Source organism: Doryrhamphus excisus, linkage group LG10, assembly GCF_037039965.1.
Source record: "Doryrhamphus excisus strain RoL-2023G ecotype Guam linkage group LG10, RoL_Dexc_Guam_v1.1, whole genome shotgun sequence".
In the NCBI taxonomy this organism is placed as follows: Eukaryota; Metazoa; Chordata; class Actinopteri; order Syngnathiformes; family Syngnathidae; genus Doryrhamphus; species Doryrhamphus excisus.
In genome coordinates this window covers 9672339-9687536 of record NC_136366.1, presented here as the reverse complement: position 1 = coordinate 9687536, position 15198 = coordinate 9672339, and the positions used below count along the sequence as shown (strand labels likewise).

General features: G+C 47.3%; 1 protein-coding gene across 8 annotated transcripts in view; it reads left to right on the top strand.

Annotated features, from left to right (window-relative positions):
• The window catches only part of garnl3 (GTPase activating Rap/RanGAP domain like 3), a 35623-nt gene that overhangs the window by 18319 nt on the left and 2106 nt on the right, over window positions 1–15198 (top strand). For 2 of the 8 annotated variants that reach the window (XM_058065018.2, XM_058065024.2), the window contains exons 3-29: window positions 2788–2862; window positions 3668–3770; window positions 4368–4486; window positions 4790–4854; window positions 5203–5266; window positions 5382–5408; window positions 5993–6068; window positions 6136–6234; window positions 6497–6600; window positions 6740–6848; window positions 6921–6966; window positions 7033–7139; window positions 7678–7793; window positions 8109–8231; window positions 8376–8450; window positions 8533–8647; window positions 8796–8822; window positions 8918–9022; window positions 9992–10108; window positions 10306–10460; window positions 10530–10688; window positions 10943–11009; window positions 11226–11333; window positions 11784–11902; window positions 12241–12376; window positions 13871–13930; window positions 14815–15036. In XM_058065018.2, the coding sequence (XP_057921001.2) occupies window positions 2788–2862; window positions 3668–3770; window positions 4368–4486; window positions 4790–4854; window positions 5203–5266; window positions 5382–5408; window positions 5993–6068; window positions 6136–6234; window positions 6497–6600; window positions 6740–6848; window positions 6921–6966; window positions 7033–7139; window positions 7678–7793; window positions 8109–8231; window positions 8376–8450; window positions 8533–8647; window positions 8796–8822; window positions 8918–9022; window positions 9992–10108; window positions 10306–10460; window positions 10530–10688; window positions 10943–11009; window positions 11226–11333; window positions 11784–11902; window positions 12241–12376; window positions 13871–13930; window positions 14815–15036 (2698 nt within the window). Of the gene's footprint in view, window positions 1–2787; window positions 2863–3667; window positions 3771–4367; window positions 4487–4789; window positions 4855–5202; window positions 5267–5381; window positions 5409–5992; window positions 6069–6135; window positions 6235–6496; window positions 6601–6739; window positions 6849–6920; window positions 6967–7032; window positions 7140–7677; window positions 7794–8108; window positions 8232–8375; window positions 8451–8532; window positions 8648–8795; window positions 8823–8917; window positions 9023–9991; window positions 10109–10305; window positions 10461–10529; window positions 10689–10942; window positions 11010–11225; window positions 11334–11783; window positions 11903–12240; window positions 12377–13870; window positions 13931–14006; window positions 14173–14814; window positions 15037–15198 lie in introns of those variants that run through there. The other 6 variants (XM_058065023.2, XM_058065020.2, XM_058065021.2 and 3 more) reach the window with 6 other exon arrangements.

The window sequence follows — 15198 nt, the reverse complement described above, 5'->3', positions numbered from 1 at the left end:
TGAGAAGGCATGTCCAGACAGGAATTGTCACTTTCCAGCATTAGTCCGCCTTGGGGGGGCAGTAGCCAACCTTATCATGTAGTGATAGCCGTGACAACAAGACGCTTTGTATTGCACATCACTGCCACCTACAGGGCTGCAGTACCGTTGCATTGGGATTTGGCACATAGGATTCCTCCCTCCTGTGACCCGCGGGAATCATGGGAGTGGCCAGGCTTTTATCTTGTGTTGCATAATTCCAATATGGAATCTTTATTCCTGTAGGTGTTTTTTTTTTTACGACGCCCTGAAACTGCAGCAATCTGTTTTTCATATAAAAAGGAGAACAGCACTTTGGACGTGTCCATTTTTTCTCCTGCTCACAATGACACGGAGCAGGGAAGCATCGCTCAGTCGGAGCTGCGCTGGCTTCCCCTCCATTATCCTGCGATTAGATGCTTAATGTTGCACGAGGCAAGAGCGATGGAGGAAGTGGGAAGCAGAGGAGGGGGGTGGATATATGTAGCTTCCCTGTGCACTTTACAGTTTGTAATGGAATAGCAAAGCCGGCTGGAGGTGCAGACTCAGGCGTGCGCGGGAAGCAGCGCATGGGTCTTTGTTTCCTGTTGCCTGTTAATATGCATACGAAAGGATGAGGAGGCAGCGCCTTCCTTATTAGATGCGCTGTTGTCTATTAGAGCAGCCTGCCACCTGCCTGCCTCCATTGACAACACTGTGTCATTGTGTACAATGAAGCTTGTTGCTGCGCCGCATTAGGCTGGTTGGTGTGAAGGCTTCACACGCACGGCGCCGTCTATAGAAACAGGAAATGGCACAGGGCTTCGCATCGGGCTGAGGTTCAAACACATTTCAACAAACACTTGGTGACGGTGTCACGCCTCGGCCTTGGTTTTCACCCCCTGGGGTTTTCATCGAGGTATAGAAAATCTTCGGCTTTTTCCCCCGACGGCCACATACTGAACAATGAAAGGGCTACTTTGATATTTTGTACATTCATTCATTCATTCATTTTCTACCGCTTTTCCTCACGAGGGTTGCGGGGTGCTGGAGCCTATCCCAGCTGTCTTCGGACGAGAGGCAGGGTACACCCTGGACTGGTCGCCAGCCAATCACAGGGCAGATATTTTGTACAAAAAAAACTGCATCTCAGCTTTGTGATATAGCCCACAAAAAGCCCACCATTTTTACAGATAATGTTTTTTCTATGTTGAAGACAGCTGGGATAGGCTCCAGCACCCCACCACCCTCGTGAGTATAAGCGGTAGAAAATGAATGAATGAATATTTCACACTTTTTAGGCAGTATTTATAACTTCAATAACTTCAACACTGTGACTGATTTGATGTTTTCATTGATCATCTTATCTTTCATTAGTGGTGGTTTTATACCTTAATTGCATTCAATAAGTATGCAAGGCTTATTGATCTGAGAACATTAGTATCAATTTAGAGGGACGGTGTCATAAACAGACCTCTCTAGGCGTCTCAATGACTATTTTAGCGCTCTACAGTATTGCTGTATTTGGCAATCATATAATTAAATGCGTGAGGACATGAAATAATTGCTTCCAACCAAAGAGGTCGGGGGGAAAGTGGGTCCCATGCTGTGCCAGAATTGGCGCGCTTCCGTACTGAAACTTCCTGTCTTTGAGTGCATGAGTGCGTTCACGTGGAGAAGGAGAGCAAAATGCAGTGTAGGATAGAGGTAGGTATAGAGGTAGCTTGTATGTTTTTTTAACGCATATATATTGTAGTGGTAGTGTAGGAGTGCCGCTCTTATAAAGGCATGAAAGCATATCAAAGTTTATTTTCGCTAGCATGTACATTGAATGAGAATAGCTTGAAGTTGATCATTTGATCGCAATCTTTTTTTTTTTAAGAATTTGTCAAATTAGCTCTAAAAATGGCTTGGTTGGACTGGTTGGACACCCCTGCTGTGGTTGTAGTGGTCCCTAAATTAACATCATTAACTGGTTCCAGAAGGTCCAACTCAAACCAAAACAAACTCTAACAAAAGCACATTTTCCCATAGGAAAATAATGTAAGGTGAGGAAGTTATGCTTGGAGGGCAATCCCTTTTTTTACGTTACAGGACTCATGTTATACAAAAACATGGAGGCATTGAGTCGGGAGGCTCTTATACGATTACCTCCAAAGGTGTCAAGTTGACATCGCTCTCGCGTTCTTTCTTTGTCATTTATATTAAAAGAAAAAAAAGGCGGGGAATGGCGGCTTTTACAGGCAGTGTAAAAGTGTTCCCCCTTTTCAATCAACCACATAGTGATGTTTACATCCGTCTTTCACAGGAAGCTCTGCCAAAGTTTAATTCCATGTGTGGTGGAAGAAAAAGGTGTTGTCGTCTTCCCTGTTGTGGTTGTGACCCAGAAGAGACAGTGATGCATATCAAGCAGCTTCCCATGTCCACTCAAGGACTTGCCCGACACCCCCATGCCGCATTGCCACTTGGAACAGACCATCTGTTGCACCTTCTTCCATCACGCGTGTGACATGTCGCCTTTAACACCCCCCCAATCTCCCTGAGCACATCTTCACCGTGACCTCTGGCAGGGAGGAAGCTGACAGGCAAAGACGGTTTGAAATCAAAGAGAGGTTAGGGGGAGCGCCTCGTCAGTTGGTTGCCAGGCGACCAAACATACGCCATAATTGTATCAGCTTGGGGGGGGGGGTTATTTTCCTCCTTTCCCTCCTCCAGTGATTGTGATGCTTCCCATTTTAACTGTCTTTGTGTCAAGCTGGTCTCACGTAAAGCATTTGCCCACCTCTACAGCTGATATCCAGTGATGCAGATGGGGCCATTCAGAGGGCGGGACGCTTCAGGGTGGAGAATGGTTCAACAGATGAGGTACCAGCAACATGTTATGTATTCTAATATACTCCAAGTGCAACCTTTTCCACTGCACAGTAACTACTTGGCTTGGCAAATGCAGGTACTACTTGGTCCCATTAGGTACTATTTGTAGTAGCCAGGGTCAGGCCGAGGCTTAGTCAGTTGCCTTGGCCTTGTCCTTTTTTCCTCTACCTTAGCCTGTTGCCTTGGCCTGTTACCTTAGCTTTGTCCTTAGACTGCTGCCTTCTATCCTTTTTCCTTAACCTTAGCCTGTTGCCTTGGCTGCCGTCGTTTGCCTTATGCCTTACCCTTACCCTTACCCTTACTATTACCCTTAGCCTTAGCCTTAAACTGCTGCCTTCTCCCCTGTTACCTTAGCCAGTTTCCTTAGACTTCGGCTGTGTTTCAGTTCCTGCACTTCCATACTTTTAATATGAACTATTTACACTAAATACTTTCTTACATACACATTTTAACAATGTAGTGTCCCAAATCAATTACTGCCATTGGCAACTTACAGGAAAACACAGGTTGCAATACATGTGGACTTTCTCTTCTTCTCTTTTCGTTTCTCTCTTCCGCAGCTTAGATCTGGAGTGTAAGTATTGCATGTAAGTGCATGAATTGAAAGACAGCCTTAGCATCGTCTTCTTTTTCTTCTCTAATTAACATTTGAACTTGCGCTTACTATTGTGAAGTTGAAGACCACACAGCGATGCCAGTGTAGCTGAGCCAGTACTGTGAAGTGGAAGTTATCACCAACGCAGATTTTTTTTTTTTTTTTTTTTATCATGAAAGTGTGTTTTTGCTGTGTAATAAGCAGACTTTGGACTACACCCCTGGAACCTGGAGGAGAACCGACGTCCATCTGGAGAATCCCGAGTACCACACCAGATGGTTCTTTAAATACTTTCTGGGAAAAGGTCAGTGTCGCTCTGTTTAAACTCTTCAATCCAGAGATGTCTGCACATAATCGGGAGGGAAAAGTCAGGCAGCCACAAACCAGAGTCCCTCGCGTCAGCCAGGGGCGAGCAGACCATGGCGGAAACTTGGCTGGCTTCTGTTTGGACTGCAGCTGAGCCATCTGCGTCTCACAGCCTGAACAAAGCTGACTCCACTCTGCAGCACGACATATTAGCAAGCCTTTGCCATCGGTTTAGGCAGCCAATGACAGCAGAGCAATTATGTCGCTGGCTTGAAAGGAAGGGAAGCGTTATGTAGATGCAGGGAGGGATCCGGTATTCAATTTGGACTCCTGTTTGGCGTCATCGCTGATGTTGCCTCCTTAACCTGAGGGGTGTGACGGTGAAAGGTGACACACACCGTGACTCCAGTCCACAAAGCAGCACATTTTTGGAGCTTCACTTAGATGAGTGAATGTACTCTCATCACAAACTTTGGGTCATACTGATGATTTATCTCATTTGCAGTAGGAATCTATCCTTACAATCCTAACACACTTTTGTTAATAATATAATAGTCCTCTGTCTGGATTCACATAGTCTTTGCTCCCCCTTCAGTCCATCAGAACTACGTGGGCACGGATGCAGAAAAGAACCCCTTCTACCTGTCAGTGGTGCTGTCAGACCAGAACAATCAGCGGGTGCTGCAGTATCGAGCCATCCTGTGGAGAAAAACGGTGTGTTCAGTCGACCTGTAGCGCTCTTTGGGCTTTGGTCTTCCACAGTCTTTTTATTGCTCCTGTCGTCACGTTATTCTGTCAAATATGTTGTTAAAGACAATCAACATGGATTTAGTCCTGAGTCATCATCAGGCTCGTAGGAGTTGATGACTCAGCGTTTAAGTCTTAAGATGGGGTGTCTAAATTTGGCCTGCATCTAATCAGATATCTCTGCTACCTGATTGTGTTGTCTTGTTTTGACCGTTGTGTCACATGATGGCAATCATTTCAACAAATGATCCCGTGTCGGTATGTGCACAGGGGACCTTAAAGATCAGCCTGCCCTACAGCCCCACCAAAACACTGTCAGTCAAGTCCATCCTGAGGTAAGGAAGAGCTTATCTGAAACGCTTTTGTAAGCTATTTCTCAAGTCAGGCTTCAGGAAGGCCATTTATGACAACGTAGCGCTTCTGCAGCGGTATCCGGCAACATCTGTTCACTTAGCATTTGTTGCTAGTCCATGTTCACAAATAAACTGGCCAAAATGGCGACTGTATCAAGTGCATCTATCACAGATGGGTGTGTATTACAAATGGGAAAGAAAATCCTTTGCCGTGTCAGTTTGCATTTTTCAGCACTTTGTAGCTTGAGGCCGTTGTCTGTCTTCCATGGCTTCTTTCTTTCTTTCTTTCCTTCCTTTAATGTAATTACATCCTTGTCTGTGTAATGCCAGCGCAATGAACGTGGACAGGTTTGAGAGAGGCCCCAGGGAGATCCTCAACCCTGACATTCAGAAGGTGAGCACCCTCGGAATAATGTGCAGCACTGTGTCATCGTCCTGAGCAGCACCATCCTGGGGCCATCAGGTCATCTTTGTTAACTGATCACCTTTTGTGTCCTCGTCTCCTTCAGGATCTGCTGGTGCTGGAGGAACAAGAGGTACAAGACGCTGCTCCTTTGTATGTACATTTTCAAACAATCGCTGTGGCCATCCCTGCAGTGATGCCGGAGCCTGCACATTACAGTTGAGCAATGTGGTGCAAACAAGGAATGTAAAGATGACAATATTAGTGTTGGTTCATGTCTACGGGACCTAATGGTAAATGTTTTCTATGCTCAAACTACCAAAATACTCCATTTATTGACTGATTCAATCCACCCATTTTTCACAAGATGTCTCTCTCGCCTGTGGATTGCTCTTTTACATGCTGAGCTCTTATACGATGCACAATGTTTTTATGTATTAAAGCTGCACCACACATGATCTCTTCTATTGTGCAGTTGCGTCATCACCTCTTTTTGCCTCTCACACAATAAAAAGAGGTAAAAGGCGCATAAATCCATCTTTGTGATTGGGTGTTTGCGTTAAAAAAGGTATAGATACGTCTTTGGTAGCTAATCAGTAAACATTGAACCCTACATTACCGAAATTCACTTGGTTGACTTATTCACTTATTGCAGGAGGGACGACTGTACATGGGCAACCACTGCAAAACTAAACGACTATCATGTCATTCCGACAGGGCTCTGTCAACTTTAAATTTGGTGTTCTCTATGCCAAAGACGGACAGCTCACAGATGATGAGATGTTTAGCAACGGTAAATTAAAAAAAAAAAAAATCTATTGGAGCATTTTCCTTGTATGTGAAGTTGTCTTTGCTTGTAGAAATGGGCAGCGACAGCTTTGACAAGTTCCTCAATCTGCTCGGCGACACCATCACGCTGCAGGGATGGGCGGGCTACCGGGGAGGCCTGGACACCAAGAGTAAGTCGCCAAAGAGGAGCGTCACTTTTACAGATGTCCGATAATTATCAGCCTGATATCGGCATAGAAATGCGATTGCATTTTTCTCCTGATCATGAAAAACAATTTGAAAAATGCGGTATAATATTAGTATCAGCTGATATCGGTACGGGAAATTGAGAGTTGGACAAAAAAGCCAATATCCGACATCCCAAGTCAATTTTTTAGCATGAACTCGAGAGCTATCCGTGTGATCATCATTCCTTGTCGCTTCTTCTTCCAGATGACACTACAGGGATCAAGTCCATTTACACGGTGTATCAGGGCCACGAGCTCATGTTCCATGTGTCCACCATGTTGCCCTATTCCAAAGAGAACAAACAGCAGGTGTGCATCCGCTTTTGTGTCTGCCTTCATGCGTGCCACTGGCATCGGATTTCGGTTTTGCTGAAAAAAAAAAAGATTCCAGTCAGCAAACACTTCACCGGGACTCTCTCTGCTGTGCCCCCCCCCCCCATCCCCCCAGGTGGAGCGAAAGAGGCATATCGGAAACGACATTGTCACAATAGTATTCCAGGAGGGCGATGAAGTGTCATCGTCGTTCAAACCCTCCATGATCCGATCTCATTTCACCCGTATCCTTGGAATTTGAGCAGTTCTCCTTCTGAGCTCCTTTCCAGCAGCTTTTCCTTCACTCGCGCCTGCAGATATTTTTGCATTAGTTAGATATAACAGTCAGAACGACAGCTACAGGTAAGCGACGATGTCACATGCGGCGTCTTGAAAATTTTTTATTTTGATGAAAGTCTCTGGTCTCAGGTTGAAGATATTCTCAGAAGAGAGCGTGCCGCTCTTTGGACCTCCTCTACCGTCGCAGCCCGTGTTTACCGATCACCACGAATTCAGGGACTTTTTACTAGTCAAACGTAAGAGTGATTTATATACTATATCTATTTGTTATGTTTTCTACACATCCACACTGAAAAGGGAAAGGAAGTGGGGTCCAATAAGACACTTCATATGTAAAAGATATATTATGATTATCTGTTATCCATTTTCTGTACAGCTTACCAGGTCGTATTCGACCAGGAAATAGATGTATTTTTGAAAAGCTGTGTGTTCGTGTCTCTCCCTCCTTTGCAACACCCTTCTTTGTTTGCAAGAAAACCACAGAGATAAATTTAAACCTTTTATTCTTGCACTTTCTTGTTAATAATTGTATTTTAGGACTTTATGTGTGCAGACTGTGCTTGAGAGTGACTTAGCGGTTAATTTAGTTTGAGGTTTTGACATATAAAACACTAAACAGTGTCTTGGGAATGGAACCCAAGGACCTCCCGCATATATTTGACCGCGGCCATTGCTTGTGCTTATGGATTGAGCTGCTGATGAGGATTAAGATAGGATTAAGGATTGTGGTGTATAAAGGAAACGTGTCAATGCATCTCTCTCCCCTCGCTGCAGTAATCAATGGAGAGAAAGCCACACTGGAGACGCCAACATTTGCCCAGAAGCGTCAGCGTACCCTGGACATGCTGATCCGCTCGCTCTACCAAGACCTCATGCCCGACCTGCACAAGGTATGAGAAAACTCCCAATTTTTGGTCTCCTTTGCCGCCCCCTTCTCCACTCCCTCCTCCTTTGTCACTGCTGTGACTCTGAAACCTGCTGACTGCGTTGTGCTGCCATCCACTGCAGCCACTGCGTACGGCTCCACAGCACACCGTCTGATTCCACTGCAGTGCCGCCTTTGCTTCTCCTCTTTGCTTCTTTCTTCTGCCAACTCAATGTCACTGTCGCCGTCAGCCTCTCTAAGACACACCCCTTTTCTTCTTCTGCTTTTTTGCCCTCCCCCTCCCTCCCTCCTCCACGTGCGATTGTGTGCCACATGTTAGGTCCCTTTTTCCCCGCAGAACATGTTGAACCGGCGCTCCTTCAGCGACGTGCTGCCCGAGTCCCCAAAGTCGGCACGCAAGAAGGAGGAGGCGCGGCAGGCCGAATTTGTCAGGATAGGCCAGGTGACCAAAACAAGCTTTTCACACACAATGTTAGGATTAGTGGGAGGGGCTAGGGTTAGAGGTTGGGAATTAACATGGGGTTAATACTTGGGGGGAGTTTAGGGCCGTGGTTCTCACTTATCTTCTGTCATGCCCCCCCCCCAGGCTCTCAAGCTGAAGACCATTGTGAGAGGAGATGCCCCCACCAGCTTGGTCACCACGGGCCTGTGCAGAAAGGAGGTGAAAACAAGTACCATCAAATCCTGTTGTTACTATGAAGATGTGCCAGCGCATCCCCGACGTTTATCGTTCTTCGCTGCAGCCGTGGGAGTCGCAGTCGTTCTGCAGCACGTTCCCATATGAGATCGTGTGTGCCGACTCTTGGGGTCAGTCGCTGCTGGTGGCCACCGACACAGCGGGAGTCGTCCTGCTGGAGGGTGAGGTTAAATTAATTGTAATCGATGTACCCCCCCCCCCCCCAACACATCAGCACCACTTCCACTGCGTGTCCTCTAAAACAAAGGAAGCCATGCTGAAATGTCAATGTTGTTGTGAGCTAACATATCCTTGTTGTTGCTTTTACAGGACCTGATCCACCTTTGTCCTGCACTGGTGAGCGCCATGCCATCCATCCACCACTTTCTTTTTTTTTTTTTATTCTTGCTCTTCTGTCAGATTTGACCCTTCCTTCAATGTGTGTCACACAGAAGCGCAGGCTCTCCCCCCGGTACAAGTGTTTGACAAGACGCTGCTGGTGAAGCAGATGCACATTCTGGAGCCTCAGGACCTGCTCATCACCAGGGCGGACAAAGGTATGCACGCTCAGTGCCGCCACCTGCTGGAGGGCGGAGTGAAACAAAGTGCAACCTTACAACCAAGCTTCTGTTCTGTGTGTTTTAACAACTCATCAATTCCCGTAAAAAGTGATGTTTTATGCTGAACATAAAGTATGAGATCCAAAGGGGTTACTTCAATCCATCATGTTGGTTGATGATGTCATTGTGTCGGTGGACTGGGCATCTGGGAATGTTAGTCCCGGTTCCCAGTGATGCTCGAGAATCAACACTCGACCCTCTTGAGGAGAAAATCACGATGAACTTTATGAAAAGGCAGAGAACACATATGCGCACATGAGCTGCTGTCCACTCTCTACACACGACTGCTTGCACGCCGCTAGAGACAGCTCTTGCTAGCTGACATCACGCACGTCACTTTCCAGGCCTTGCTTCTTTAGGACACACAACATGTCACAGATAGTGTACTTTAGGCTGAAAATGGCTTCTGGCCCACTGTATGTGGCATTATTGGCCTTGGCAGAGGTCTGCACTTTCCTTTCTCACCCTATCGACACGTCCGCCGCCACCGCCACCTCCTTTGGTCCACTGAACACATTGATCCCATCTCCACTGTACTGTGTGTCTGCTTAGCCTAAGAAGGACAAATACACGCAAGCAGACGTTCAATGGCGCATGAAAACATGGAAAGCAGGAAGCTGTAAAGAAGAGGTATAATTGTGGGCCACGGGCGCATGTCATCAATTTCCCTGCGGATAATTAGCTAACCCTCACGTTGACAAACGTGATTAACTTGGTATTGGCGGCGTGACAGCGGCACAGGCGTTTTGACACCACTGGATCCACACATTTATCCCGAGACTCAGCACATTTTTATGGGTTCTTCCTTGGCAGGTTCTGCACCCTTTTGCAAATGTTGAAAGAGTTTTTTTCAAGGTTTTTGCATAATCCAAACAAAAGGAGGATACTGAATGGTTTCCTTTCCAGGGAAGGATGCTCGTCTCTATGTGTTCCGACTCAGCACGCTCAAGAGAGGTCTGGAGGAGAGGCAGCTCGCTCGGAGCAAGTGTGACAGCCGGGAGAATAAACTGGAGAAAACGAAAGGTGGGGAAGCCACGTCATAACGTAAACATGTTTCAGTCTATAAAACTGCATGTGGGGAGTCGTTAGCGGGTGAGTGACTCAGTTGCAAACCCGCTGACCCGTGCCAGTTGCATCGATCAACCGCTCCATGCCAGCAATTGACATACACGATCCTGTGTCCTCATGCACCCCCCCAACCCGCCTGCCTCTTGTCCCAGGATGCCATTTATACTCCATTAACACCCATCATGGCTCGGAGCTGAGGATTGTGGCGGCCATCAGGAACAAGCTCCTCCTCATCACGAGGAAGCGCTTTGAAGGCTTCAGCGCCATGGGAACGGACTCGCCGGTAGAGGAGTTTCAGTACATACGGGTAAGACTTCGACAACGTTGTAAAATCCTTGCGGCGGCCACAACGTCTATGCCGTCTTCTACCCATCAGGAGATCTGTCTGTGCGACCCGCCCGTGGTGATGGCGCTGGTAGACGGGCCGACGGGCGAGAACGACAACATGATCTGCGTGGCCTACAAGCATCAGTTCGACCTCATCAATGAGAGCACCGGCGACGCCTACCGGCTGCACCACGTCGACGCCAACAGGGTGAGGCCTTCTCGTTTCCACCAGGCAGAAGCTCGGGTTTCAGGTTGGTCTACGACGCTTTTGTATGGAGGTCCATCGTCAGACGGGGGGAAAGGGTACCGAATCAAGAATACAGCAGGAGTTCCGGAGTAGCAGAGCATCTTATTTTTGACACACGGCTTCTTATCAAAGAATAATATCAAACTATACGCTCGTATTCTGACAAAAGGAAGTCATCAATAATCTCGCAGTGGCTGTCCTCTCTTTGTCCGCAGGTCAATTTCGTGGCAGCGATCGACATGTATGAAGATGGCGAGGCAGGGCTGCTGTTGTGCTACAATTGTGAGTTCATGAATGATATTTGTCTCAAGTGCGTGTCTCTTAACGGCCAAACCGAGCCAGCCTCTGCGGAATAACAATCATTCACCACCTGCTGCAGAATATTAACAGCCGCAGACGAGCCGTGCTCACGCCGGCTTGTTGTATTTTGAAGCTACAGAATGCTAACAATCCTAATGGCATTTGAAAGCTAAATGGTTGTGTTTGGTTTATTGACAGATATTTGTTACTACAAGAAAGTTTGTCCGTTTAACGGCTCCACGCCCATGATCCAGTCCAACACGTCAGACTTCCACTTCAGCTGGAACCAGATGCCCAATGCTATTGGTAGGTTGTCACGGCAACAGGGCCTGCCGCTCCACCCTGCCCGGAGCTTGCCGTCGCCAAGGAAACAACAGACTCTGCCTCAAGCATCCGGTTGTTGCTAACCCGTGTTTGCATGTGTCCATTGTTTACAACGCCAACATAAGCAGTAATAAGGCAATATACTCCATCTGTTTGGTGAGACAGGCACCAGTCTCGTCTCAAAAGTTCCTCAGTGAACATATTTACTGTGACAGTGCTCGAGAGGGGCTTTTATTTATTCTTATTTTTTACTTTTATTTTTACTCTTATCTCTTAGCATCATTTTCACTAGAAAAAATATAATCAGTGGAGCGTAAGGACACAAACCTGGTAGCTAGGCTACCAGGACGCCAGACAGAACTGAGGGATATCAGTCTTTTTTTTTTTTGTCCACGTGGATGTCTGTTTTTATACATCGTACTCTCTCTGCAGTTTGCGCCTTCCCGTACATCCTGGCCTTCACAACAGACTCCATTGAGATCCGCCTGGTGGTCAACGGCAACCTCGTGTACACAGCGGTGGTCCCGGAGCTGCAGCTTGCTTCCTCACGGGTCAGTACCTTACTCGAAGGTCCGGCCGGTTGCTCTTTTTTTTTTATGCCTCACAACTGTACGAGCGCCGGGTGCTTCCATGCAAGCTTGGGAGAGAGTCGGCACTGGAAGCGAGAGATGCTCGGTGCTGCACAAGTTGCTGCCTCAGCGCTCTCATTCCAGTCAATCTTTATTAGCCCAGTGGGAAATATGGCCGGCAATCTGCATGGCTACAAAGCAATAACACTCATATTTCATACGCACGCGTCTTTTGAATAAGACGGCGGCACACATGGCGACAAGCAAACACTTTTCCCCTCCTCTTCAAACCTTAATACTCTCTTCTAACACCCACGCAGTCGGACATCTACTTTATTTCATCGGCGCCGGTGAGCTCGGCTTCCAACTGCAGTTCCAGGGACACCAGTTCACAGAGTTCTCCGCAAACTCCCACCGGTTACGAGATGCCCGTCTTCCCCTCGCCCCTCGGTGACGGTAAGTCTCCTTACGGCAGTTAAAAAAAAAGCCAGAGGATGTTGCTGTTTTTCAAATATCAGTGCTGTCCAAAAGGTCTGTTTGACTTTGGGTGGGGCAGCCTTTGCTCTCCAGTGTGTATGAGGGTTTCCTGTAGGGTATTAGTCCAGTTTGTGACACTGCAAGTGGTGTGTTTAGGGACCCATCAGGTCAAACATCGAGCGTGCACGCATGCCCAACATTCTTTGGTCAGCTTATATTGACCTCATGACCAGATAAATGGATTGGCTCAATAAAACACATGTTTCCACCTAGTGGCCAGTAAAAAAACAACAGGGGCGCTGATGTCATACATGTTTATGAACACCATAGTTCTATATCATGATCATGATTGGGGTATATTGTTGTATATTTACTTTCCCAGAAAGGTCAAAACCCCATATTTTGTCATCATACCCCATTCTCCCCCCCCCAAAAAAAAATATCACAGTTAATTGGTTCCAGACTCGACTATGATGAGTGAACTCCTACGAAGTAGGATTGCTTTTTTATAAATGGAATATTTTCATAGGTAGAGCATAAAAGCCTGCTTCCGACCTTCTATTTATGTTTTCTCTAACATTATTAGAGCTGGCTGGACATGAAATAACACCCCTATAGCCAACTTTCATTCATTCATTTTCTACCTCTTATCCTCACGAGGGTCGCGGGGGTGCTGGAGCCTATCCCAGCTGTCTTGGGGCGAGAGGCGGGGTACACCCTGGACTGGTGGCCAGCCAATCACAGGGCACATATAGACAAACAACCATTCACACTCACATTCATACCTATGGACAATTTGGAGTGGCCAATTAACCTCGCATGTTTTTGGAATGTGGGAGGAAACCGGAGTACCCACGCATGCACGGGGAGAACATGCAAACTCCACACAGAGATGGCAGAGGGTGGAATTGAACTCGGGTCTCCTAGCTGTGAGGCCTGCGCACCAACCACTTGTTCGCCATGCAGCCCTGATTGCTTATTTTTCAATGGATTATTTTCAGAGGTAAAGCATAGAAAGCCTGCTTCAGACCTTCTATTTGTTAACATTATTAGAGCCCGTTGGACATGAAATAACACCCCTATAGTCAACATATATAGTCAACAGAAAGGGCGACTGGGATTTTCTAAAAAGGTTAATCCAACATGGACGTGCTAAGCGGTACAGTACATACAACACCCTGCATCTCATCTTTGGGTAGTAGGTGACAAAGCATGTGGGGCCAAGAGGAGAAGCATGCAGTTTTCCCCTGTATAGAACTTCAGATTTCTAGAATATATTGTTCCAAGAAGTAGTAGTACTTCCTGTTACATAGCCCATGGGGGCCTTTTGCACAGCACTGCAATGAACACTGAGGCATGAGGTGTGAGACAACTCAAAAGGTTGACAGACGGCGGCTGTGCCTCATTAGGAGTGTCAGCCTAGCCTCCATGTGTGTTTACATTGTGTGTTGAGTGTGTAACCCTCTCCCTCAGATTCTATACGGATCCCCTATGGTACCAAGCTTTCGCTGTACATGTCAAAGGATGCTGAAGGTACTCGAGGACCCTCGCACCACCAAAGCTCGCTCATTAACGCCACATTGATGTTGCACGTGTGTCTCCTCCATAGCGGCATGTTGACGTCGCCGGGAATGTTCAGTGAACATCATAACCCCTTTTCCTCCTTCCCGCCACAACCAAAGCATGAGTGAACGGTCAGGGTGGAAAGGTGCTTTGAAGATAAGAAAATTGCAGGGTATTTGGCGCATGAGAGCAGATTAGGGCTACCGGGAGGATGGGGGGGGGTTGGAGGACACCGCCGCAGCATGATTTACAGATTGCACTGTCGCCATGGAGACTTTTGTCAGCCGCTCGCTTCCGCCCAGAGTCCAAATAGCGGCGCCACTAGTGTGTGTGTGTGTGTGTGTGTTTTTTTTTAAGAGGAAGGAGCACTGACAAAAATCTCATCCTCTAACTGCCTGGGGGGGGTGAGGGGGTCAGGTGATGTCATGGCATTCATCATGTGGACCAAGCGAGCTCAATTAGCGCTAAAAGCTCCCCTAATATTGCAGTTCCAGCCAGAGGAGGCACATGTGGAACACGCCGCAGATAACCAGCATGCCTTCCAGTGTGTAGTTTGGCATTTTGAGGAGGGTGGGTAGATCATATTATCTTAGCTGGACTCGGCTGAGCTGTAATGCATTATAAAAGGACTTCCAACAGCAAGACGTCCGCTAGCAGTTCCACCATTTCATTGGTTAAGCTCAGCACTTCAGCAAAAGTCCCCAAAATGTCAAATTATACTCCTGTTGCAGCATCCATAACAGAAATGTCACTCACGATAAACTTGTGCATATGGTTTGGTTTCGTTTCTGTCGCCTTCCTTATCCCACCTTTACCGCCACGCCCACATCCCTTTCGGCCTTCCTCGCACTCAGGTGACGCGTCGTGCAAGCACATCTTCAAGATCCCGCTGTGCAACCTGGTGGGCCGCAGCATCGAAAGGCCCCTCAAGTCGCCGCTGGTCAACAAGGTGCTGACGGCGCCGTCGGCCCCCGCCGTGGTCGCCACCACGCCCCTCATCTCGGCCACGCACTCACTCTCCCTGTCCCGCATGGAGATCAAGGAGATAGCCAGCCGTACGCGCAAGGAGCTGCTGGGTAAATACCTGACATGATGTCATCCAATGAAATTACTGTCAGTAAAAAGGCAACATGAAAGGTTTGTGGAGCCATACTGTCACCTAGTGGCCTTAACAGGTACTGCTGTAGGAGTACTACCAATGGCATACCATCAAAGATAGGAAGTGATCTGGCTGTGTA